The following is a 23,959-nucleotide window of genomic DNA, read 5'->3' on the forward strand; positions in this document are numbered from 1 at the left end:
TTGGATTAAAGCGTCTGCTAAATGTAAATGTAACAATAAAAAACCCATATCTTTTTAAAAAGGTAGCTTTATTTTACAGTCCTGTTCCACATGTACCTAATATGCACTTATTAAAAACAACTAAGCACCAACTCTGAACCTACCCCTAAACCTAACCTTAACCCACGTACAGTAGTTACCATACACTGCCCATTTCTTTCTTAGGTAAGTACATTGCAAGTACACATACTGTTAAATAAAGTGCAACCAAAAAAAATAAATGTTGTCAACCCTAAACTTTTGAACACAAGTGTAAATAGCTGAATTCACCTTTAAGAATGTCAAATGCTCTTCACTGCCACTAACTGCCTGATTGATGTGGCAGGGGCTGTTCAGAACTGCACCGCATGCCAGTCGTTGAATACAAAGGCAGCAATGAGAGCGGCTCATTCGAGTACAAGTTTCCTTTCCGGAGTAATAACAACAAATGGCAGCGCACCTCATCCAGCCCACAGCAGTCCCTCACTGCCTCACCTCAGAGTCACAGTGGAACCCCGAACCGTGCTGTCAGCCTGGGGGCCAGCATGGGCAAGACCCTCTCTGCAGAGCGGCCCGAAAGAGCTGCCGCCATCCCCCGCAGCGTGTCCAGTGACGGCCGACCTCTGGACTCTAAAAGGTGCGTTCGATGGTTACCTGTATGTAGTGGAGCTGTCATTGTTGCACTTCCCCTTCATTTTTTTTTTGCTTGTTCTTCCTGTCTCTCGTGTTTATCTGTATTTGTGTGTATCGCTCTTTCTCTGCCTCTCTCAGGATGTCTCCAGGTTCTGAGAACTATGCCCTGACCTCCTCTCTCATGTTGGGTCGCCTGCCGCACAACCGGAGTTCCCCCAGTAACCTCTCCTGCTCCAGTGACACGGGCTCAGGCAGCTCTGCTCACTGGAGACAGAAGTCCATGCCGGAGGGGTGAGGATCTACAAAACACCACCTCTTACTGTCTACCTCCTCTTTGTCTTTGGTTTCTTTTAAGCTCTTAACCGTCTATCCCTTAATCACCCAGTCATCTCACCGCTTCATCTGTTCAAACTTTCACACAGCGTTGTTTATGACAAGATGGCTGTGGCATCGACTGCAAAATGATGCGAGTGATTGACAGCATATGCTTGTTTATGTTTCCGTTATAGATTTGCGCACAACAGGCACTCTCCTCTCCCAGCAGAGCGGCAAATGGGGGCAGAGGATGGAAGCAGCAGCAAGTCGACACCCATCTGGCCCAGAGTGGAAGACAGCTCTGACAGACCACCATCAGGTCAGACCACACTCCATCAGTGATGAATTATTAAAGGGAAGGGGGATAAATGTAAGGTGTCTGGAAGTGAGAGGGGAAAAGATCAATGAAAAAGGCTGCTGGAAAAAATGAATGAGCTAAACAAAACAGTTTACTGAATGAAAGACTGAAAGGAACAATGGACTGGCAGTGAATATTAAAAAACAGACTTTTTTGAAACACATTATGACCGAAAGAGTACTGTTGATGTATTACTGGGTTCTGAGGCTTTTAGTGGTGGATGTTTAAATGATGTGTGATTATAGACTTTGCTTCTAGACTCATCAAAGCATGACGCTATTCATAAACCCTCATAAAACAAAATAAAAATGCAGCTTTATTTAACAGTAACACCACATCCTCTAAGCTGATTTAAAGCATTTCTTAAATCAGTAAAATATCATAAAATATAAAAAAAAAAAAATCATAAAAATATTACCTTTCTTCAATGCAGATTTGGTTTGGACTGGTTACCATTCTGATTCATAAGTTTTTGATTTGAGATTATTCAATTCTGATTCATATTTCAGTTATAATGTCTATTTTGCTTTGTCTATTTTGAAATATGCTCTCAGCTAATGATGTAGATTATACTTGAAACTTTCTGATTTTGTACCTTTAGAAAAAAAGTTATTTAAAAAATGTACACACAGGCAGTTTAGTTGGTATTTATATAACAGATATAATCAACTTGCTCACACCTTTTTTGCTGTGTTTATTTTAGTAGTGTTTGTATACTTTTGTAGATTTTATTAATATTTTGAATTGGCTCATTTTTTTATTTTTAGCTTTTATTTTAGTTTTAGTTAAGTTTAAATTGTGTTATAAATGCTTTTGTTAGTTTATATGAAATATTTATTATTTATTTTTATTTCAACTTCGTTCAAAATTCTGAAACCTATTTTTAGTAGTTTTATTTAAGAGTAACAACACTGATGCTACAGACATGGTTCCTCAAATCATGATGTTACTTTTCGAAGAGCCCATGCTTACTTCACCTAGTCAATGATAAAATAGGCAAAAGAAAAAAAACAGATCCCATTTACTTGCATTGTTGGAAAGATGTGAGGATCAGGATATCAAAGAGACTTGAGGGCAGAGTTTTTTGACTTGAGCCTGTAAGTAACCACTCAGAACTCCTTAGCAACCGCATAGCAATGTCCAAGCAACCACCCACGACACCTTAGCATAGTAGCGGCCATGCAGGCAAGCGCAACTCAAAATCACTTAAAGATATGTAAAAACCTGGTCTTTCTTCTCAAGTGCTTTCATTAGAAAACGGTAAAGTGACGCATTGCTTTAACCCAACACATTTACCACATTACTCTTTAAAACAGACATGCTAGCATGAAAACCAATGCACTGGAATGTATCGTCTGAGGGTCCTTGTTGCCTTGCTGTAGGCTATATGGTTTCCACCTGGCCTTGACGGCTTCCTTTTTTTGGGCCTCACTTGTTTTTGACAGCAGGTCGGCTCCGTTCAGTCTTCTCGCCCTTCTAACACACAGCAGATCATCTGATCCTTCTCTTGTATAACCATGGTCAACCTTAAAGTGCTCAATAGATTAAGCATAGCCTTTGAAAGTAAGCGGTGTCCAGTGAAAGTCAGCAAGCATAAACGGTGTCTCTGAACAGCAGGCTGTGTATGGGTTCAAGCGAAGACAGAAGACTTTCCTGCTGGTTCGGTTGTGTAAGCAATGCTTTGTGTGCCTCTAGCACCCCCCCCACCACCACCACTTCACTCTTCAAGGTCCAAGTGTGCTTTGACTCACACTGCCCACCCCCTTTCTGTGTACTTTCTCCATTCCTCTGCTTCTCCACATGTCTCCTGTTTTTGACAGGAATATCTGCAGGACTTGCAAGCACTCTTGTTGCCTCCACTGTGTCTGTTTCTCACGTTCTGTCTCTGTTTATGTCCCCTCTTTTGTATATTTCTCCAAAGCCATCTTACTGTTTTCAGCTTCTCTGTCTGTTGTGGTCAAGCGGCCCACCACCATATTTTGACCTGTCTTAGCACCGCTATGTGACCTCTCGGATACCAGGACGGTAATAGTAGAGTTCGGCCCACACAAAACACATCCAAGTCGTTCGGCCCAGTCTACTATTTGACCCATGCTGTAAATGTTACTGCAACCTAGAATTATACACCACTCTCATGATTGCAGTCGACTGTTCGGAGCATGAGAGGTCAGTTGGCAAATGCTGATCTATGTCAATTTTTTTTTTTTGGGTTGGCTTTAAACCTCAAGAACCTTAAAGGGATAGTTCACCCAAAAATGAAAATTGTCATTAATTACTCATCCTCATGATGTTCCAAACCCGTAAGACTTTCGGAACACAAATTAAGATGAGAAATCTGAGAGCTTTCTAAACCTGCATAGACAGCAACGCAACCGACATGTTCAATAACAGAAAAGGTCATAAGGACATCCTTAAAATAGTCAATGTGACATAAGTTGTTAAAACATAAATGTTATGAAGCTATGATAATACTTTTTGTGCACAAAGAAAAAGTATTCTTGTAGCTTTATACAATTACTATTGAACCACTGATGTCAAATGGACTATTTTAATGTTGTCTTTACTACTTTTTTGGGCGTTGAACATGTCAGTTGCATTGCTGTCTGTGCAGGTTTGTTATGTCCCTCCACTACCTGTGGTGGCTCTGTTTTCCTCTATTAATTGTTTGGCTATGTGGCAATATGTATTCATGTGTTATTGTGTGCAGGTGTGATTTGTAACGAGTGGGTGGAGAGACACCCTTTAAAAGCAGAGGCACTCCATGGAGAGAGGGAGATGACTTGGGTTCCAGGCAGCCACCATGCTTGTTGATCTTCCTGCAAATTATGTTTCATTGTAGTTAATCTTCCTTTTGTTTTGGTTTTGGCAATTGTCTAATAAATACCCTAGATAAATGAGTCCAACTGACTTTGTAGTCACTTTATGTTATGATCAGTCTGCCTGACTATAACATATGGGGGCTCGTCCGAGATGAATCGTAGGAAGTAGTTTGTTTTGTGAGCGACTGGTTGGTGATTACCATCACTTTTCTGGGTAGAGGAGCGTGCACCTCAATAAGTAAGTCGTCGGGCAGACACTGAGTCTGCCACTTTATTATTTTAGTTTTATTATTTTTGGTGGTATCCTTAGTCGGTACGTTTCGGGGGTTGTGATAGACTGCGTAATCGGTCTGCTACATCCTCACGAGTTTAACGTTTAATGTACACCGGGTAGGGGGATCGACTGAAGACTAGTAAGGCTAAGTTTAGTTTTTTTTTTGATAGGTAAGTAGGGATTGGGGTGTAGCAGTGAATCTCCCAGTCTTTTGGTACTCACTTAGTTTTTCTGTCGCTTTAGTGATTTAATAGTGCACTGCAGGAAGTAGTGTTTAAGCAGGTGGAGGTGTTTTAGCCCATTCATGTGTCTAACTTTCCCTCAACTTGTCAGTATTGTGGCGTGGTGGTGTTATGTTAAAAGTTGTGGTCATTTTGGGGTTAGCAGCCTGTAGTTTTTTTTGTTTTGCTTATTTTGGGTTTCAAAATTTTTGGTTTAGTCATGTCTACAGTTCAAGAGTTTGCTGAAAATCCTTCTGTAGAGGCGTTTAATAATCTTAAAAAAGATCAACTTTTGGAATTGGCTACTTATTATGAAATTGAGTTGTCTGCTTCCGAAAAACGCCTTAAAGATAGCATTAAAACTGTTCTGCTACCAGTTTTGGTAGAGAAGAGGGTTTTGCCTCCTGTTGATATGAGAGATTCTATCCGGTTGAAAGAGCTTTCTATTCGAGAGAGAGAGTTAGACAATGAGAGAGAAGCATTGCGTTTAAAAGTTTCTGAGAATGAGTAAGAAATGAAACGCTTAGAGTTAAGAGCTAGACAGGAAAATATTGATCTCAGTTACACCGGGTCTTTTGACGTGAGTAAAAACATTAGGCTTGTACCACCGTTCATCGAGAAAGATGTAGAGACATTTTTTCCGCATTTTGAGAAAGTTGCATCTACTTTAAATTGGTCGATAGGTGTTTGGACTTTATTAATTCAGTCAGTTTTAACTGGCAGGGCACAAGAAGTGTATTCTTCACTTTCACTGGAGCAAAGTACAGACTATGATGTGGTTAAAGCCGCTATTCTTTGTTGTTACCAACTAGTCCCAGAAGCTTATCGACAGCGCTTTCGTCGATGTGAGAAAACTGAAGATCAGACTTATATCGAGTTTGCTCGTGAGAAAGAGGCTTTATTTGATCGATGGTGTTCGTCAAGTGAGGTAGACAGCCAGGCGAAGTTGCGAGCTTTGATTCTGGTGGAGGAATTTATAAACTGTTTGCCTGATGTTGTAGCTACTTACCTAAATGAACATAAAGTCAGTTCTCTGCATGAAGCTGCTGTTTTGGCAGATGAATTTGTTTTGACCCATCGTATCTTTAAAGATAGATATAAGTCTGGAGGTTTATCTCCAAAACATAGCTATGCTGCCGTCCATTCTTCCAGTAGTCCAGAGCAAGCTTGTTTTTATTGTAAGAAGCCTGGGCACTTGGTGGCAGACTGTCCAGTGCTGAAAAAAAAACAAGCTGCAAAAGGCTTTGGGTTGATTAAAGCGTCTCCACATTTTACTTCGCCCTGTCTTGAATTTTCAAGCGATGTAAAGACTGGCTATGAACCTTTCCTTAGTGATGGTTTTGTCACGTTGCCTGGTGATGATAATTTAATTCCTGTACGCATTTTGCGTGACACTGGTGCTGCACAATCATTCATTTTGAAAGGAGTTTTGCCTTTGTCTGAGACAACAAAAAGTGGCACCAGTGTATTAGTTCGTGGCTTTGAGATGGGCTTTACTGTTGTTCCACTTCACCAAATCTTGTTCAAATCTAGCGTAGTCACCGGCCGTGTTGCGGTTGGTGTTCGGGATTCTCTGCCCATTCCTGGCGTGTCTTTTATTTTGGGCAATGATTTAGCAGGTGGTAATGTGTGGAACCGAGTGAGTTCGGAAATTCTCCCTCAAGTTGTTACCGTGCCTAAAATAAAAAAGCTCTCAGATTTCTTCAAAAATATCTTAATTTGTGTTCCAAAGATGAACGGAGGTCTTATGGGTTTGGAATGACCTGAAGGTGAGTAAATAATGACTGAATTTTCATTTTTGGGTAAACTATCCCTTTAAGTTCTTCTTGAACCACAAAGAAAATTCCAAAATTAAAAATAAGTATTTTCTGTTTTATATAGTTATTTATCTATATACATTTTCCATAATCTTAATAATGTAAAAAAAAAAAAACTACTGATGAATAAATAATGCAGAAATTGTTATTTGAGATCTGTTCTGTCGTTGACCATGTCTGGAAGCCTGGAAGGCATGTGACGAAATCATGAGGCATACGAGGGCTACTTTTAGGAATTTTTGGCAGTTTTCTGACATTTTATGTTGCTCATTGACAAGAGCTTATACTTTTCCCAGTAACTTCTAGAAACTTTTCTTGAAGTGATGTTCCATTTTTCTAAAGCATGTTAGCACAGAGTTTTTTATTCAGGAATGGATTAAAGAGAGATTTTGTCTTAAAAGATTGTGGTTTGTACAAACTGAGTTTGAGTTCTGAGATACTGCAAAGTAATATTGTTCTAAAAAACAAACAAAACTCTGCTTTGAATCGCTGAAGGGAGGTAGAGAGTGAGACAGGAAGTGGGGTGTCAAGTGGGGAAGGAAAGCCTTTTCCTAAAGCTCGAAAGGAATTGCCCCCCTCTGACAAAGTGCAGTGGCTCATTCTTGTAGAAAGAAATAACGGCCAACAAATACACAATAATTTCATTTACACTCAATATCCTGTAATGAAATCAACCCAGACTGTGTTAGCTATATTGGTCTTTTTTTTTTTTTGATGGAATTCTGTTTTATAATGTGTGCATGTATTCATTGCGTGTGCGTGCACACATGCACATGTACTTCAGGGTTTTTTATATTCAGTTCCATCTAATGTCCTATTTTCTAATGCACTCTTATCTCTTACGCTCTGTAGATGCTCCAGTCACTAAGTCTAGCTCGTCCTACTCAGGCGGCCCACGCATCCAGAGACAGGAACAGGTTATTCACCTTTCACCCAAGAAGGGCAGCCAGGTAGGTTCTCGACTGCTGCATATAACCGCTCTTAAAAATAAAGCCACATGGTATCTCTTCACTAAAGGAGCTTTAAGTGCACTATACAATATCACAAACATTAGTTTCTAAACACTAAGCTAATATGTCAGTCAGTAATCTTTCAGAGCATGAAATCCATTCAGAGCACCTTAGCAGCTAGATCAGCTGTATATACATTATTGTTCAATAGTTTGGGGTCAGTAAGATTTTTTTTTTACATTTATAGAAATATATTTATACATATTTACATATATTTCTATAATACTAAAACATATTTTTGTTGGTCAACTTATATTCTGCTCTGGCATTGTGATGGGCAACCTAATTTGCTTTGTTGTAGCTCCTTCTGAATAAATGGCCTTTTCTTACAGTCTGAAGGTCCGTACTCCCACTCCAGCAGTAATACGCTCTCCAGCACTGCGTCTAGTGGGGGTCACAGCGATGACAAGTGGTATGATCTGGGCAGTGGAGGGATGGGAGAGCAGCCAGACTCTGAGCCGAACGGTCTGGGTGGTGGTGGCTACCTCCAAGGAGCTTCAGCCGACAGTGGCATCGATGCTACATCATACGGCCCCACCCATGGCAGTTCCAGCTCTCTGCTGGCTGTGGGAGCTGCTGGTGCCAGAGAAAGAGCCCCCTCACCTTGGCACAGCCCCACAGAAGGGGGCCGGAGGGTGCTTGAGAGGTCCCCTCCTGCAGCTGAGTCCCCAGTGTCCCCTGCAGATGGGCCGCCTACAACCCGAAGCCCACCGACCCATCTACTGGTCCGGGATGGCAGCACCTACAGTCTGAGTGACATGGCCTCTTACTCTAGGTATGCTTTTAGCCATGGGATTTTTTTCCGACAACCTAGCAAATATTTGCAATATATAGCAATTTTTTGATATACTGTATCAAATGTTTGTACTAGTAATATTTTGGCAAATATGATGCTGTAAAGTATGTGGGATTTATCATCATTTCTGAGATACTTTAGACGTTTTTTCACCTCATCTGGCTCTTCCTCAGCACACGCCACTCTGTGAGCCCTGCAGTCCTGAGCTCCAGCCACAGCTCCCCACGTGAAGAGTCTTCCTCAGCCACCTCCCCCTCCCCCTCCTCCTCCCAGAGCTCGGTGTCACCTGGTCCTAAGAGTTTCTATCCACGCCAGGGGGCCACTAGCAAATACCTGATCGGCTGGAGGAAACCAGGCAGCACCATCAACTCTGTGGACTTTGGGGACACACGCAAGTAAGTGAAGGAGCTCGGCTGTGGGGATGATGGATGGCTGAAAGATGTGTGACTGGATTATTAAGGTGTGAAGATGTACAAAAACATACACACAGGGAAACGGTCACAAGTTCAAGTTCATAAATCACTGACTAGCTGCAGTCCTGTTGGATCAAACTGTCACAAATTGTTTTATAGAAAGTTAAGTTTGATCTAGTTGTTTTTGCTCTCTCTGACCTTCCTTTTCGGTGGCAATAAATGTGTGAACTTTTTGTAAAAAAAATGTTTTGGCTTTAGTTTTTCCTGGTGACTCGGTTTGTTTTGTTTTTTTGTTTTTAACCAATGCATGACTGCCCCCTTCTGGAGAAGAAGCATAGTAACAGTGAAATTAAATCTGTGCAATCCTGTAAAAATGGAAATTATTATCTTAAAATGACCAATTGAATGTTTTCATTCAAAATCTTGATGTTTTTTTTCTTTAGAAGACCACAGGGTGAGGGATCAGACCCCGGGTCTTCTCAATCCAGGCCCTCTCTTAGGGATCTGCACTCTCCTCAAGCCATGTGCAAGTCTACAATAGATGAAGATCTGAAGAAACTTGTCACGCCAGAAAGTCCCCCATCCAAGCAGCACAAGGACAAGGTATGTGAACTGAAAAACTAAATTACACCAGTGTGCTCCATTTTTGAGTAAGGTTGGCCAATCACATGGTTTACCCCTTGGATTAGGGCTAAACTATTAAAAAAAAATCTAAATCATGATATAACTTAATAAATTGAAAGGACTGCTTTGAGTTTGCATTATTTATAATGTCCATCTGAAAACCTAACATGCCAAACATTTCACCCAATTTTTAACAAGCGTGTTTAAATAATTTTTTAATTTGCAGTTCTTTTTCAAATAAAAGCTTTTCTGAAGATCCAGTATATAGATCCAGTTGTTTTTATCACATCTTAATTGTAGATTTTATCAGAAAAAATGTAGTTATCAAAAACGAGGATTAAGGACTGTTCACACAGAGGAAGGTAACTATAATGTTGGCAATAATGATAAAGATATAATTTGAAAAATCATTCTAAATTTAAAATAAGTCCACACCACGACTATAATTATAATGGCTTGAGCTGCATGATTAATCGTTAAATAAAACGCAATGTCGATTCAAATACCTACACAATCTAATTTTTAAATGACAACGATTTGCTCGTGTCTGTTAAACCTTTGGGAAAAAAAACATACTGGAACATTCAAATCTTCCGCTGACACAGAGTGCAGACATGTTTAGGTAAGAAACACAAACAGTCTTTGAAACTACAATGTATTAGTTCTGTAATACAGTCATTCATATGATCACAGAAATACAGGAATAAATGTTTTTAGTTCGGATACAAACATTGATGTCTGTGATAGCAAGCAATATAGAGCAAATTATCTTCTGGAAATAACTGGCACTTCAAATAAAGTTTGTGTTGATTACATTTTCAATTGACTGTTATAAAAAGTATTTGTAATTTAATCATTCATTCAAGATATTTGTTCAAAAACACTGAGTCATCCATTCATTAAACAAGTGAAGTATTTGAGTGAGTCAGTATTGAATCATTCATTTAAACCACTTTTTCAAAATGTTAATATTAAAAATTGGTTTATTAAAAATATATTTCTATATAAAAACATTATAAAAAAATATATTTACAAATGTATATATATAAATATATATATATATATATAAATAGACTGCAGCAATTAATATTTTGTCACAAATTATTTTGTTTAATACAGAATCATGGGACAATCGTGATCTCTATTTGAGACAAATATTGTGATTCCCAATTTATACAGAACTGTGCAGCTCTAATAACAGCACATAAGAACCGCTTTAAAAAATTATTTTTTTTCCAGCTGATGAACGATAACATTGAAAGAAACACACATGATAAGTATCTATGCATTAAAGAGCTCACGAATTGAAAGCAGCAGACAACAAATCTACAGCACACGTTTAGAATTGACAGAATGGTTTTGTACTTCGGCATGGATGCTAACATAGTTATCGTTATAGTTATTGTTCTTGGTGTGAATGGTAGCAGAGGGTCAGTGACATCAATCATATATCCATCCCTTCTCTTCCTTGCAGTCCTCCTTATGTCCAGCGAGCTCAGGGCGGCGTTCTCTGCACCGCACCCTGTCAGATGAGAGTATATACCGAGGCCAGCGGCTGCCGTCTCTGGGAGATTCAGTTCTGGAGCAGGCTCTGGCTAGCGATGTGCTCTTCAGCTGCTCTACCCTTCCACGGTCGCCGACCACCCGTGGCGCCCCACTACGCAGACCTTCCTACAAATTGGGCATCAAGATGCATGGTGAGAAACCTGTCATGATTAGGTCAGAGTGCTGTTACAGTCTAGCACAATCTATAGAGATGTCATGAAAATGCAAAATATCATAGAACAAATCTTTTAAGCCTAAAGTCATCAACAGGGGGTCCGAGACATCACTGCAGGAGCTCCACCAATTATTGTTTGATCTCAAAACAAACTCTTGAGGAAAAAATGAGACAAATTGCAACTTCAGAACTAAAATTCAGCTCAATGTTTCATTGCCTGGGAAGTTTATTACTTTTTTACTCTGTAACGTAAGCTATGCAAGTGCATTGCATTGTAGTTCCATTAATTAAAGTTGGTGCTCCCCTAGATTTGCCCTTTATGTTGTGTAAGTTCCACACATTGCACAAGCTTCAACTGGGCTAAAGTGCAAAATCACACACATGTGCACATACACACCACCTCATGTTTTCTCATTGGCTGTGTTAGGTGACCTCTCAGCGTCTGACACCTCTCTAGCAGACCTGCACGAGCGACAGAGGCCACCTCCTCCTGAACTGGGTCTCATGCCCCTCCCGGACACAGACACAGACAGCGGCCTGGACTGGACCCACCTCGTAGATGTTGCCAATGCTTTCGAGGGTGAGAGAAGACCACAGCGCAGTGAGCACATTTCTCTTCTCTTTATCTCTCCTCCTCAGCTATGTCACAGCTTTGCACAATCCACCTGTCCATCTTTTATAGGAGGGAGAGTTATTTTTGTTAAATTAAAAGTGTTTCTTTAACTATTTTAACTTTAATATGCCAAGGTTTGATTATTAAAATTATCTCCCAAAAATGAAAATTCTGTCATTAATTAATCACGTCATTTCAAACCTGTAAGACCATCTTTCATCTTCAGAACACAAATTAAGATATTTTTGATGAAATCTGAAGAGCTTTCTGACCCTCCAGCAATGCAACTGACATGGCAAAAGCCCTATCTTCCAAAGCCCAGAAAGTTAGTAAGGACAGTGGTCCAAACATAATGCTATGAAGCTACAAGAATATTGAATATTCTTTTTTGCACAGAGAAAACAAAAACAACTTTATTCAGACATTTCTTCTCTTCCGGCTCAGTCTCAACCGCCATCCAGGAAAAGTTCCATGATGTCTGCATGTACATTCCTCTGATTGTAAACTCTTGTGAATGGGGGCAGATACCTACTGATTTTAATGATGTCTTTACTACCTTTCTGGGCTTTGAACATGTCAGTTGCGTTGCTGTCTATGCAGGGTCAGAAAGCTCTCGGCATTTATCATAAATATCGTTATTTGTGTTCTGGAAATGAACAAAGGTCTTATGTGTTTGGAACGACATGAAGATGAGTAATTAATGACAGAATTAAAATTTTGGGTTAAACTATCCCTTTAAAGCTACAATGTGTAACTTAAGATTCATAAAAGCATAGACTATTTTATTCCAAAGATATAAATATTGCCATCACGTCATTACCAGCACAAAATATGATCAAACACCACCCATAATTTAACATTTGGAGGGAAAGGCGCTTGTGATGAGAATGCTCATAATAAAATGAGAAAATTCTCCTGTGACTGTAAAATTGAACAGCCTAATGAGAGTGCGAAAAGTGTTTTAAGTGAGTTTAATAACAGATCACAAAGCCAAAAGTTCAGGATTTATCCATTTTGTCATAGCATGATTTGCTGAAACGTAAGGATTTAGAATAATGAGTGAAGTGCTGTTATATTAATGGAAATGTCCCCTGAGGACTTGCACTGATGGACAGATGTGAAATTTTGTCTTGGAATGTGCGTCTGTGTTAAGCTCGAGGTGCTGCTTTATCATTTGCCTAATGCTGCCTTCACAGTTAAATTAATGCTCTGCTTGTCATCACATCATCATCATCATCTCTCTCTCTCAACTCCATCACACTCTTCTTCCATTCCCCTTTCAGTGCAGAGAGGGTTTATGTTTAGTTCTCAAGACGTCAGTCAGAGAGGAGAGACTTCGCTCAGTCCTCAGCATCTAGAGCTGCAGCCAGTGCCGCACACCAGACTCTCCCCCAGGTACATCCACCATCCATTGCGTAATTCAAATTTTATGTGTGGATGTGCTTTTTTTTTTGGTAGTTTCTTGCACGTCATTCATTTTTTGTCCAAACTATGGTTCTTCTGTTAGTGAGGGTCCTTCAAGCTACAGTGGGAAGGTTTCTCAGCTGGAAGCTTTGGTGAAGATGTTGCAGGAGGACTTGAAGAAAGTGAGGAGAACCTCTTTGACTTTTACAACCCTAGTGATTCTGTTGTAAACAAAATCTAAAGTTAGTGTATTCACTCTCACAATTGTCATTCTCTCACTCTGTTTTCTGTTTGTTCTAAAGGAGAGGGAAGAGAAACTGAAACTGCAGGCACAAATGAAGAGGCTTTGGGAGGACAATCAGAGGCTGCAAGAAGAGTCCCAAAGCTCCGCTGCCAAGCTCAAGAAGTTCACGGAGTGGGTCTTTAACACCATCGATCTGAACTGAGCCATCTGCAGAAGACAGGCAAGATCAAAAGACTTCTTGAGGACCAGACAGACGTGGGAGAGAATTTTACTCCCATGTGAGACCGGACTGAGAATTGTCCATTCACAATTCAACATAATTTGATGTTCACATTAGCATTCCTCTACAGACTGTGGTGATAATGATCAACTCTCACATGGCTCAAAGTCAGGGGAGGGCAAAAATACCAACCTTCAGCCCTTTCCTGTGATGACTTCTCCTCTCTAGATCCCCCGGGACATCATTACAAGTGCCCACAGGAGTTACTAGTAACTAGCTGTGATGCCAGCCTCTGCCTTCCAGGCTGTTCCACTCTTGTCCCTCCTGTGCCCTACTTATGACTGACAACCCGACGTTTGGTTCCAGTCATTTGGACAGTGCTAATCCTGCCCCATGAAGACCCCCTGCCTCAGAGCCAGAGTAGAAGACTCCTTTGCTACACGACCATATTTCAGCATCCAGTCGTAAATTTTTGCGGCGTCCTTGTGATTTTGGAGTTTGTGCTTTTTTTTCTCCAAACTGTAGGAAGCCGTCCACATGTTCTGGCGAAACCAATCTACAAACTTCATGTGACACCATTTGTTTCAAAAGAAGGAACATCAATTATTATAATTTTTTTTTGAGCCGGCATGAAGTGATTTGCTCATAATGAAATCAAAACTTGTGTTGTGTTGTGATACTTCATCTCATCAACAATTGAAGCAATAGCAGGGAGTCTAAACCCGGACTTTCACATACATAATAACTGTGGCAATATCCTGCCTCGAAGTACATCTCAAGTCTGTGGTACGAATGCTGATGATCCTACAAGTCTTATTTTGGGAACAGTTCAGTTATTTATTCCGTTTATTTTTTGAGTAATCAATTGATGCTCTATGCGTGCAGTAAAATGGTCATCTGTGAATAATGTTTATTTCAGAAGGGGATGTCGCTTAATTTGGACTCGGGTTTTATTTTGGGTATTATATATATATTTTTTCTAGTAGAGTTCTGCCTGAGCTGCAGTATTTTTTGTTGTTGTTGTTATTGTCGTCGTTCGAGTTGTGGTGACCTAGTCTGCTATTGTGTTGCTTTAGTGCCATCTAGTGGTAATAAGTGATCATCTCACTTGACTTCAGCTCTAATCTATTCCAGTATGTTTCCACGTTGCCTATATACACCCACAGTGATGGAAAGCTTCCATTCAGACAAGAGATAATGCTATAAAAAGCAGACACGCGGGTATTGGATTCAATATCAGGGATGAGAGGAGGTGCCTTTCTGAGAAAAGGGATAAAAGGAAAGAGATAAAAAATAAAAAAAAAACTAGGAGGCATAACAGGAGTCATGAGTTCTCATGAAAAATGCAATGGGCTGCTCACAGGAACTAGCCTCAGAAAGAATGCACTCACACAGAGTCATTTCTCGGGTGCTGTGACCATCATCGCACAACGAGCACGGAACCAGAGGGGCGGCTTAGTTAAGAGCCTGGTTCACTGTCTGGGATCAATAATATTGAACAACTGCCCTGTAATCTGTCACCCAGTTATAGTACTTTGCTCTTGTTGTCAGTTCTTCAGTCCCTTGTTTGAACATAGTGGCATTCCCAGAGCAAAAAGCCCTACTTATATCACTGACCCAAGTAATGTATAATGTATAGCTCTCCGTTTTCTTAGTTTGAAGGGCCTGTTTATACTGTGCAGGAAACTCTTGCTGGTTTCTCAGTGTAATGAAGATGGAGTCAATTTCTGGATATTTTAAGTATTGTGCAGAAGATGTGCACAATTGATCCGAAGGCAACTTTGATTTGTGTTTGTGAACAGTGAGCAGCCATAATCGATTCTGTTTTAGGAATCACTCGAAGTGTTTCAGAAAGTGCCTCCCGATGCCAGCAGAGAACGACACAATAAGAATGCCAAACATTTTGCCTCGGTCGAAACTCCCTGTAAACAGGGATGGCCTGCACAACATGGAGAACGACGTGAGATTATTAGTTTAATTTCCAGGTTTTGCTGCCAAAAGTCAGGAGGGTGAAACAAGAGCATCAAACTCCCTGACCGCGGAAAACACGACTGCTATTTATTCTCGCATCTCTCCCCTCTTGTTTGGTATTCAATTTTCCAACTTTCTCAATCCTTTATCATTTTGAAACACATAAATGTTTTTTTTCAAGGTAAATATTGACTGTGGGAATGTGAATTTTTTTTTTCTTATCTCTTCTATTTTTGTTCTTAGTTTCTTGAGTTGAATTTCTTTGCACTGTTTTTTTGTTTTGTTTTGTAGAAATCTATCGCGATGGGTTTATGTACAAGCATAAACATATGGCTTTTGATGTTGTTTCTTGTTCTTACGTATGCAGTCACTTTTGAGAGAGACGAGGCTGGGATGGTGTTCCCTTCCTTGATCTCTTTTATATTGTGTCATTAGACGTTATTCCATATATTCTCCCATCTAAACTTTAAAGAATTGTGTTTTTAATGATGTGCACATTTTAAAAAGGAGCATTACGATTACAAACAAAAAACTGTTTACATATACTGTTCATCTTCTATGTAAAGTGTAGAGGTTTAAAAAAAAAAAGAAAAGAAAAAAGACTTTCCAGTGATTACAGTATTAAGGTTTCATAAATAAATAATAATAAAAAAACTTGATTTGAGGTGCTGTAATTATTCATGAACTGGTCAAAACAAATGGCTCGTGCTTGCCGCCTGCTCTGAGGTGTAATCTGCCATTGCTTTCTGAGCCAATAAATTAATTTAAATGCCATAGTTGAATGTCATTCCATGTCTCCTTGTGTTTATTATTATTGCTGCAATCTGTGCCCTTGTTTTTGTCTTTTTCTCCATCAGTGTTGTGCTTTTGTGGGAGAGGCTGATTTTTGCCACGGTAACGGCGAGGATAATTGCACCTTGCAGTAAGTAATCAGCAAAGCCTGTTGAAGAGCAGGGCTGGATTGCCAAGGGCTCCTCACGTCCCCCTGCTGATCTGCCTCTGATTGTGACGTTAACCCTCCCGTGACTGTGGCCGCGAATCCCATCTAATGTCAATGTGGCAGGGATATAGCTGAATTTGCAGAATTAAGCTGCTTCTCTTTGTGAAATTGCTAATATTAACCGAAAAAGAAAAAGAACAGAAAGGGCATCTCTTACCTTTAGCGGCCGATTTTGGCCAGAAGTCTGTGGAGCATTTACTGGCCGAGCTAGGAAAGTCAAATATCCTTGCTGGATTTTCATGCATGTGGTAGAAGACATATCTGATATTTCAGTGAGCAAATGTCAATGGTGTTATTATCTGCCTCAGACTATTGGAAATGGACATGTAGAAGACTTGAGTGCTCAGACCCAGACTGAAGTGGAGTGTCTCTGCTCGGGAACTTAGGTTGAACAGTGCAATGGGGAATTTTTAGTGCACTTGAAATAAACATGTTGTAGAGCAAGAAGTGGGAGCAAAGGGCTTAGAGCTCTTCCCAAGAGTGCTGGGTGTTGCAGATGCTGTCAGAATTATGTGCGGTTGTCAGTAGACTGAGCTCTCCACGATTTGCACTAATCACAGAAAAGAACCAGGAGAGAAATGAGACCAAAACCATAGAAATACACCCTTCTCACTTTTTCTAATTCTTACAGCTCTTACTGCACCTTAACCTACTAATTTTGCAATCCCAATGTGCATTTACTCTGCACTACAATGTTAGTTTTTTTCTTCTCTTGGTAAAAATGTTACATTTTGTTTATATGAGCCATTGAATGCATTATAAAAGTTCTGAAACCTTGTTTTAGTTATTTATTGTCTATTTTTAGACATTGACTATTAATAACATTTACGTTATTAATCGCATATGAAATAATATGCGTTTAGATGAGGAATCCAATAACGTTTTTTGAGTTGATATATGAAACCATTTTTGTTTGTTAATATCTTGCAGTTTTTTTAGACAACCTTTATCATTTTAGTCACGAATTTTGTTGCTGGTATTAACATTGTGCACTTGGTTTGATTTTAGCTTAATACTAGACACCTCTTTATTGCTTTAGGCACAGTCAGACTTTAACACTTGACTTTTCTAAGCTACCTACTCTAATTATTGGCACTTACGCAACATGTGCCCTTTCCCGCAGGTCTCTGGTAGGAAAGAACATAAATGCACTGCAAATGTAACACTCTTGCGACATGTTACCTAATGTACATTGGAAAATTACTTTCAAGACAGAAATATCTCTAGTTCATTGCAAGCAAGGGGAAAACACTTGTGTTTGCAAAAGATATTCATCCTGCAGCTTAATGGAAGATTATTTCTTGTCTGTATGAAATGGAAAACAGCTAATTTAGTGAGATGATTGTTTGAATGCATGTGTGCGTGATGCAATTAGACTCCTGGAGATAGGGAAACACCTCTGTGCATTTCTTGCATCTCTCACTAGTCTAAATAATTAATCTAAGGAGTGGGTGGGTTTCTGATACTGACGCCGCTATGCAGCAATGTCCATTATGACTGTATATGTGTGTACTGTCGTGGCCAAAAGTTTTGAGAATTACAAATATTAGTTTTCAAAAAGTTTGCTGCTAAACTGCTTTTAGATCTTTGTTTCAGTTGTTTCTGTGATGTACTGAAATATAATTACAAGCACTTCATACGTTTCAAAGGCTTTTATCGACAATTACATGACATTTATAATGCAAAGAGTCAGTATTTGCATTGGCCCTTCTTTTTCAGGACCTCTGCAATTCGACTGGGCATGCTCTCAATCAACTTCTGGGCCAAATACTGACTGATAGCAACCCATTCTTTCATAATCACTTCTTGGAGTTTGTCAGAATTAGTGGGTTTTTGTTTGTCCACCCGCCTCTTGAGGATTGACCACAAGTTCTCAATGGGATTAAGATCTGGGGAGTTTCCAGGCTATGGACCCCAAATTTCAACATTCTGGTCCCCGAGCCACTTAGTTATCACTTTTGCCTTATGGCACGGTGCTCCATCGTGCTGGAAAATGCATTGTTCTTCACCAAACTGTTGTTGGATTGTTGGAAGAAGTTGCTGTTGGAGGGTGTTTTGGTACCATTCTTTATTCATGGCTGTGTTTTTGGGCAGAATTGTGAGTGAGCCCACTCCCTTGGATGAGAAGCAACCCCACACATGAATGGTGTCAGGATGCTTTACTGTTGGCATGACACAGGACTGATGGTAGCGCTCACCTTTTCTTCTCCGGACAAGCCTTTTTCCAGATGCCCCAAACAATCGGAAAGGGGCTTCATCGGAGAATATGACTTTGCCCCAGTCCTCAGCAGTCCATTCACTACACTTTCTGCAGAAGATCAATCTGTCCCTGATGTTTTTTTTGGAGAGAAGTGGCTTCTTTACTGCCCTTCTTGAAACCAGGCCATCTTCCAAAAGTCTTCGCCTCACTGTGCGTGCAGATGCGCTCACACCTGCCTGCTGCCATTCCTGAGCAAGCTCTGCACTCCGATCCCGCAGCTGAATCCTCTTTAGGAGACGATCCTGGCGCTTGCTGGACTTTCTTTGACGCCCTGAAGCCTTCTTTACAAGAATTGAACCTCTTTCCTTGAAGTTCTTGATGATCCTATAAATTGTTGATTTAGGTGTAATCTTAGTAGCCACAATATCCTTGCCTGTGAAGCCATTTTTATGCAACGCAATGATGGCTGCATGCGTTTCTTTGCAGGTCACCATGGTTAACAATGGAAGAACAATGATTTCAAGCATCACCCTCCCTTTAACATGTCAAGTCTGCCATTCTAACCCAATCAGCCTGACATAATGATCTCCAGCCTTGTGCTCATCAACATTCTCACCTGAGTTAACAAGAGGATTACTGAAATGATCTCAGCAGGTCCTTTAATGACAGCAATGAAATGCAGTGGAAAGGTTTTTTTGGGATTAAGTTAATTTTCATTGCAAAGAAGGACTATGCAATTCATCTGATCACTCTTCATAACATTCTGGAGTATATGCAAATTGCTATTATAAAAACTTAAGCAGCAACTTTTACAATTTCCAATATTTATGTGATTCTCAAAACTTTTGGCCACGACTGTACACATGCCTCTTTGAGTGAGTGGTTGACTGAATACATTTGTGATTCAGACATGATGAACAATTACTCCTCCCTAATGGCTTTTGATGGTATTGATTTCAGAGAAGCAAGCATTTGAGCATGTACTAATGCCTGTTTGGAGGATCCATTTTTTGAATCACAGCATGGGGCAAGTTTATCATAGCTGAAAACAACCAATTTGTTTGCCACAACGTACAGTATATACTTGTGTAAATACACTTGTGCTCAGCAGTGCCACTTTTATTACATCAGACTAAAACAATGCAGGACAGAGAGCCCCAAAAATAGTGTAAGAGCTGTGTTAACGCCTAGGGCTCAGGAAGGGGCTGAGTAGAGTGTGCGATAAAGCACACTTCCTGGCACTGATAAATAGCCCTTTCCTGGCTGTTCTCTGCATAGTAGATTACTTGCTATTTGGTCAAGGGTTGATAACAAAGGCCCTTGCTAGACTGTAAATGCAATGGTCTTGAGCAACACTGTCTCATATATATATATGTATATATGTATATATATATATATGCAACTTACTCTAAATTGCAAGGTGCACTTTTACTTTCTATAAATCACTCCTTATTGCATCATCTTTTATCAGAAGTTGAAGAAAATGTAACAAAAAGTAAAGAACGACTCCCAGAACTCCATCAGGATTCCCTGTGGGAATGTGTCATCTCAGTTGTACCAGAAGGCCAATTAAGAGCCAGTGTGGGGGTGGGGGGGGGTGTGTTTGGGTGTGAGTGTATGTGTGCATATGTATGGGATGAAGAGGGCATGCTGCAGACAAATGAAGTAGCAGATTGCATGAGTGGACCTGCAGGCTTCCTCAAGAACAGGAGACAAAAGACACTGTGTTCTCTGTGAGGTCTCTGTGATCCAGATGTGAGACATTCTGATGTGGATGAATTAATAGTGTGCACTTGCAATGCATTTAATTAACATTTCCTTCCATTTTTTTTAATCCATCTGATGAGATCCTTTTCTCATCAATACAGTGGTATTAAATACCCATTTTGCAATGTGCAACGTGTGTGTGTGTGTATATATATAAAAACACTTTTTCAGGCTCCCTGTATCTCCCAGTTATGTGATGTATTCTTCTTTTGTTTTAAAGGGGTCATATTTAAAGAATCAGATTTCCCTTGATCTTTTCAGATAAAAGCGCTTGATGTACTATAAAAACTCTAACTTTCAGAATGTTCTACTCTTTCTAGTCCCAGTCAAAAAAGCTTTTATATAGACTTTTCAGCTTAATTAAAGTGACAAAAGTTGGCATCCCACTAGCCATATTGAAACCGCTCAGTCGTAGTCAAGCATTTTTCACCCTTTTTGATCAAATCTTGCCCTTTTCAGTCAGGTCTGTCACACTCACTGATGAGGAATGACGAAATAAACAGTCTCTTTTTTTCCCCTATTCCTTTTGTTTCCTGGTCCTGTGAAAAACATAATCTTCCATTGATAGCCATTCAACATTATAGTTGTATATTCCGATAGAACATAACTTTTAGTAAGATGCATTTAAATTAAATGAAACTCCAGTGCCTGATTTTAAAAGCATAAAATGGACTTACTGTACATTTTTCCTGTATGCATCCTTTGACGCTATTCTTGCAGTGACATCCAATCAGCAATGCATGACGGCATTCTCCAGCAGCTCCAGATTGATTAGTTAGCTCTCTCCATGTACAGTAGTCAACGTCTGAAGTGGATCAAAAAAAGTTAATAAAAGTTATCCCAATGACAAGTATGCATTTTGGTTTAAGGGCAAATTTGATGAAAGGTTTTGATCCACTTCAAATGTTGACTACTGTATTATAATCCTATTAATTCCTAAACAACTAAAAATGTGACAAAGTGTGTCCAACCTGGTTGTTTTGGTTATTTCTGAGGTGGTTTCTCTCTACACATCCTTCTGAAGAAACCCTAATCATTTAAATCTGACACTTACCTGTTTGAGCAGCACATTTCTTTTTTTTGAAATGTCACGTGTTGCATAGTTTTAGTTTATATTCTTGTTTTTGGCACAATAAATTACTATCATTTATATGGTCTGGCCTATGTTGGGGATAGAGCAGTTTATTTATAAAAAAATTCTTAAACCCTAATCCTGACGCCCCACAGTTTGTCTAATTAATTTGAATGTAGCAAGAAATCCCAATGAGAGAAAAACACAGATTAGAGGTGATTACTGAATGTTTGTAATCGCATGACAGAAATTCAAACTGGTATGCCTGCAAAAGCCTTTTCTCTTAATAAATCAAAACATGTTTCAAAATTGCTTACCAGAAACTACAGAGGGAGACACTCCACCAAACCCCCACCCTCTTTTATCCTCCCTCCCACCCTCTGACACACACACACACACACAATCACTCCGTTGCACACATGCCAGGATCCTCGCACTGTACCTGAGCACTCCACTCCACGCAGCGACCACCCACGCTGGGATCCAGAGCGCGCAAGAGACGGGCAGAGTGGGAAGAACCCATTGCTTTCCACATCTGCACAGCTCCTTGGAGTCTCTTCATCATCTTTCCCGCACCAACACCTCATCATCATCATCACCACAGTCTCTTCAAGCCAGTTAGATCATGAACCTGCTCTTTTTTGGTTGCTAAGGAGGGGAATTCGAGCTCCGCGGAGTGGACGAGGCGGTACTTACTAAGGTAACGCGCTCTTCCAGTCAGTCATCAGCTGTTTGTGTGTGACTGTGTGTCACTGTAAACTTGTACCCCCATGTTCGTTGGCGCTGAATGATCAATTGTCATGTCCAGCGCTGAATTCAAGTGGCTCCCGAAGTGCTGGTGAGTTTGAAGTGAATCATCCTGTCGCCTCGCTCGCGCTTGTCCTGAGGCTGGCGCGTGCCTTTCCGTGACGGGTTTTCCCTGTCTCCTATATTCTGCATCGCTCTGTGGAGTGCTGTGTGATTTGGGACCGGTGTTCCTGTGGGGATTGCTCTCTGAAAGCAGCTGTTTGTCTTTTTTTTTGATAAATAGCTGCACGTTTGCAGTGCAATGCGGCGCTGGGAAATCATGCCCACGCGTAAATTAATAACATTTCTACCTTTGGGTTCGCTGGTGTTGATCACAAACAGCTGTTGTGAGCGCGTAATACTCCTCGCGTGGCATAACTGAAAATAAGTCCACAGATGGTTCGAGCAAATACTTGAGTAGGCTTTCTTGCGTCTTTTTTAGCGTACTTGTGCAGGCGACACATATAGCACGATGTAGTGAAGTGCAGCCTGTGATGAAGACCAAATGCAGTCTTTTTCGGTTCTTTTTGTGGTAACATTTTTTTTTCCACTGTTTGGAATCAAAAATAATCAAAAAATAATCGGAAGGTTTTAGGGATGTTTCCGCTGTTATGGCTTATGTAGAGTCCAGGCGTGTCTGTAGTTTGTTGTTTTTAATATGTTAAGAAAAATATTTTTTTAGAGTAACGTTAGTGTTAAGTCTCAAAAACCTCTCTGTAGTTTCAGTTAAGACGCTACAATTCCTGTAGTGTATCCTAACAGTACATGTTCCACTAAAAAGCTGCACATGTGTTGGCTATATAGAATGATGTGTAGCTATACCTTCTCCATTATGTAAAACTGAAAACTGATCCGTTGTCTTCTCTGCTGACTCCAATTATGAGTGGTCGATAAATCGCTTTCTGAGCAACCTATTAGCGTGGAAAGATGAATCGCTCTGCGTTCATATCCTGACAAAAAGAACTTGCATATTTAAGGTAATTAGAGGTGGACATAACCAAATTTATTTTCCTATGTATAATTTAGTAATTCCGGCACCAACGTTTTTCTGTCATTTAAGTAAATACATTGATTTCTGACAGCTGCTGTCCGTTAGAAAGGGCGCGAATAGGGAGACCTGCGCGGACGATCTCACCCTTGTTTTCTCCAAAAATTAAACTCCTGAGGAAAATTAAACTGATGAAACTTTTTTTTCTAGACCAATTTTTTAAATGTATTTTTGCAAAATTTTTTTAAACGTTTTCAATATAGAAAGTAACACTTAAAATATCCAATAAATACATTTCTCCTTTTGGTTACATAAAGAAAAATTATAACACTTAAGTGCATGGGGTGTGCACCCCCAAATTCTTTTAAATTATTATTATCCGCATTAATTCGGGTGATTAAAGTATATTTCTTGATTAATTTTCAGCATGTAGCCTTCTCACACTATAAAATAACTTAGAACAGTGCAGACGCACCTTATGAGTGTGAAATTCTTTATTTTATAACTTGGTTTACATTAATAATCTGATAGTACTGTATATTCTGAGTCACATAAAGCATGTGTTAACTGAATGGCCTGAAGTTTAAGTCATTGTTCTATGAGAATATTCCCCTTTACCCATTTATATCTGATATTTACTGTACGAGTACTCCATATGGTGCTGGAGAACAAGAAA

At 39.9% G+C, this 23,959-nt stretch overlaps 3 protein-coding genes across 8 annotated transcripts in view; 2 read left to right on the top strand and 1 right to left on the bottom strand.

Annotated features, from left to right (window-relative positions):
- The window catches only part of LOC132106760 (signal-induced proliferation-associated 1-like protein 1), a 94,094-nt gene extending 79,000 nt beyond the window's left edge, over window positions 1-15,094 (top strand). For 3 of the 5 annotated variants that reach the window (XM_059512736.1, XM_059512735.1, XM_059512737.1), the window contains 12 exons: window positions 365-655; window positions 790-942; window positions 1,161-1,285; window positions 7,308-7,405; window positions 7,798-8,240; window positions 8,435-8,656; window positions 9,118-9,277; window positions 10,773-10,995; window positions 11,446-11,619; window positions 12,915-13,026; window positions 13,139-13,217; window positions 13,338-15,094. In XM_059512736.1, coding sequence (XP_059368719.1) covers window positions 365-655; window positions 790-942; window positions 1,161-1,285; window positions 7,308-7,405; window positions 7,798-8,240; window positions 8,435-8,656; window positions 9,118-9,277; window positions 10,773-10,995; window positions 11,446-11,619; window positions 12,915-13,026; window positions 13,139-13,217; window positions 13,338-13,481 — 2,224 coding nt within the window. In that variant the 3' untranslated portion in view covers window positions 13,482-15,094. The remainder of the gene's footprint in view (window positions 1-364; window positions 656-789; window positions 943-1,160; window positions 1,286-7,307; window positions 7,406-7,797; window positions 8,241-8,434; window positions 8,657-9,117; window positions 9,278-10,772; window positions 10,996-11,445; window positions 11,620-12,914; window positions 13,027-13,138; window positions 13,218-13,337) is intronic. The other 2 variants (XM_059512738.1, XM_059512739.1) reach the window with 2 other exon arrangements.
- LOC132106763 (zinc finger protein DPF3) overlaps window positions 1-23,959 on the bottom strand; it is a 217,038-nt gene that overhangs the window by 83,932 nt on the left and 109,147 nt on the right. The window lies entirely within an intron of this gene.
- The window catches only part of LOC132106761 (regulator of G-protein signaling 6-like), a 57,241-nt gene continuing 55,184 nt past the window's right edge, over window positions 21,903-23,959 (top strand). For both annotated transcript variants that reach the window (XM_059512740.1, XM_059512741.1), the window contains exon 1: window positions 21,903-22,209. The gene's annotated coding sequence lies outside the window, so the exon portion shown is untranslated. The remainder of the gene's footprint in view (window positions 22,210-23,959) is intronic.

This window comes from Carassius carassius, chromosome 27 (assembly GCF_963082965.1).
Source record: "Carassius carassius chromosome 27, fCarCar2.1, whole genome shotgun sequence".
NCBI lineage: Eukaryota > Metazoa > Chordata > Actinopteri > Cypriniformes > Cyprinidae > Carassius > Carassius carassius.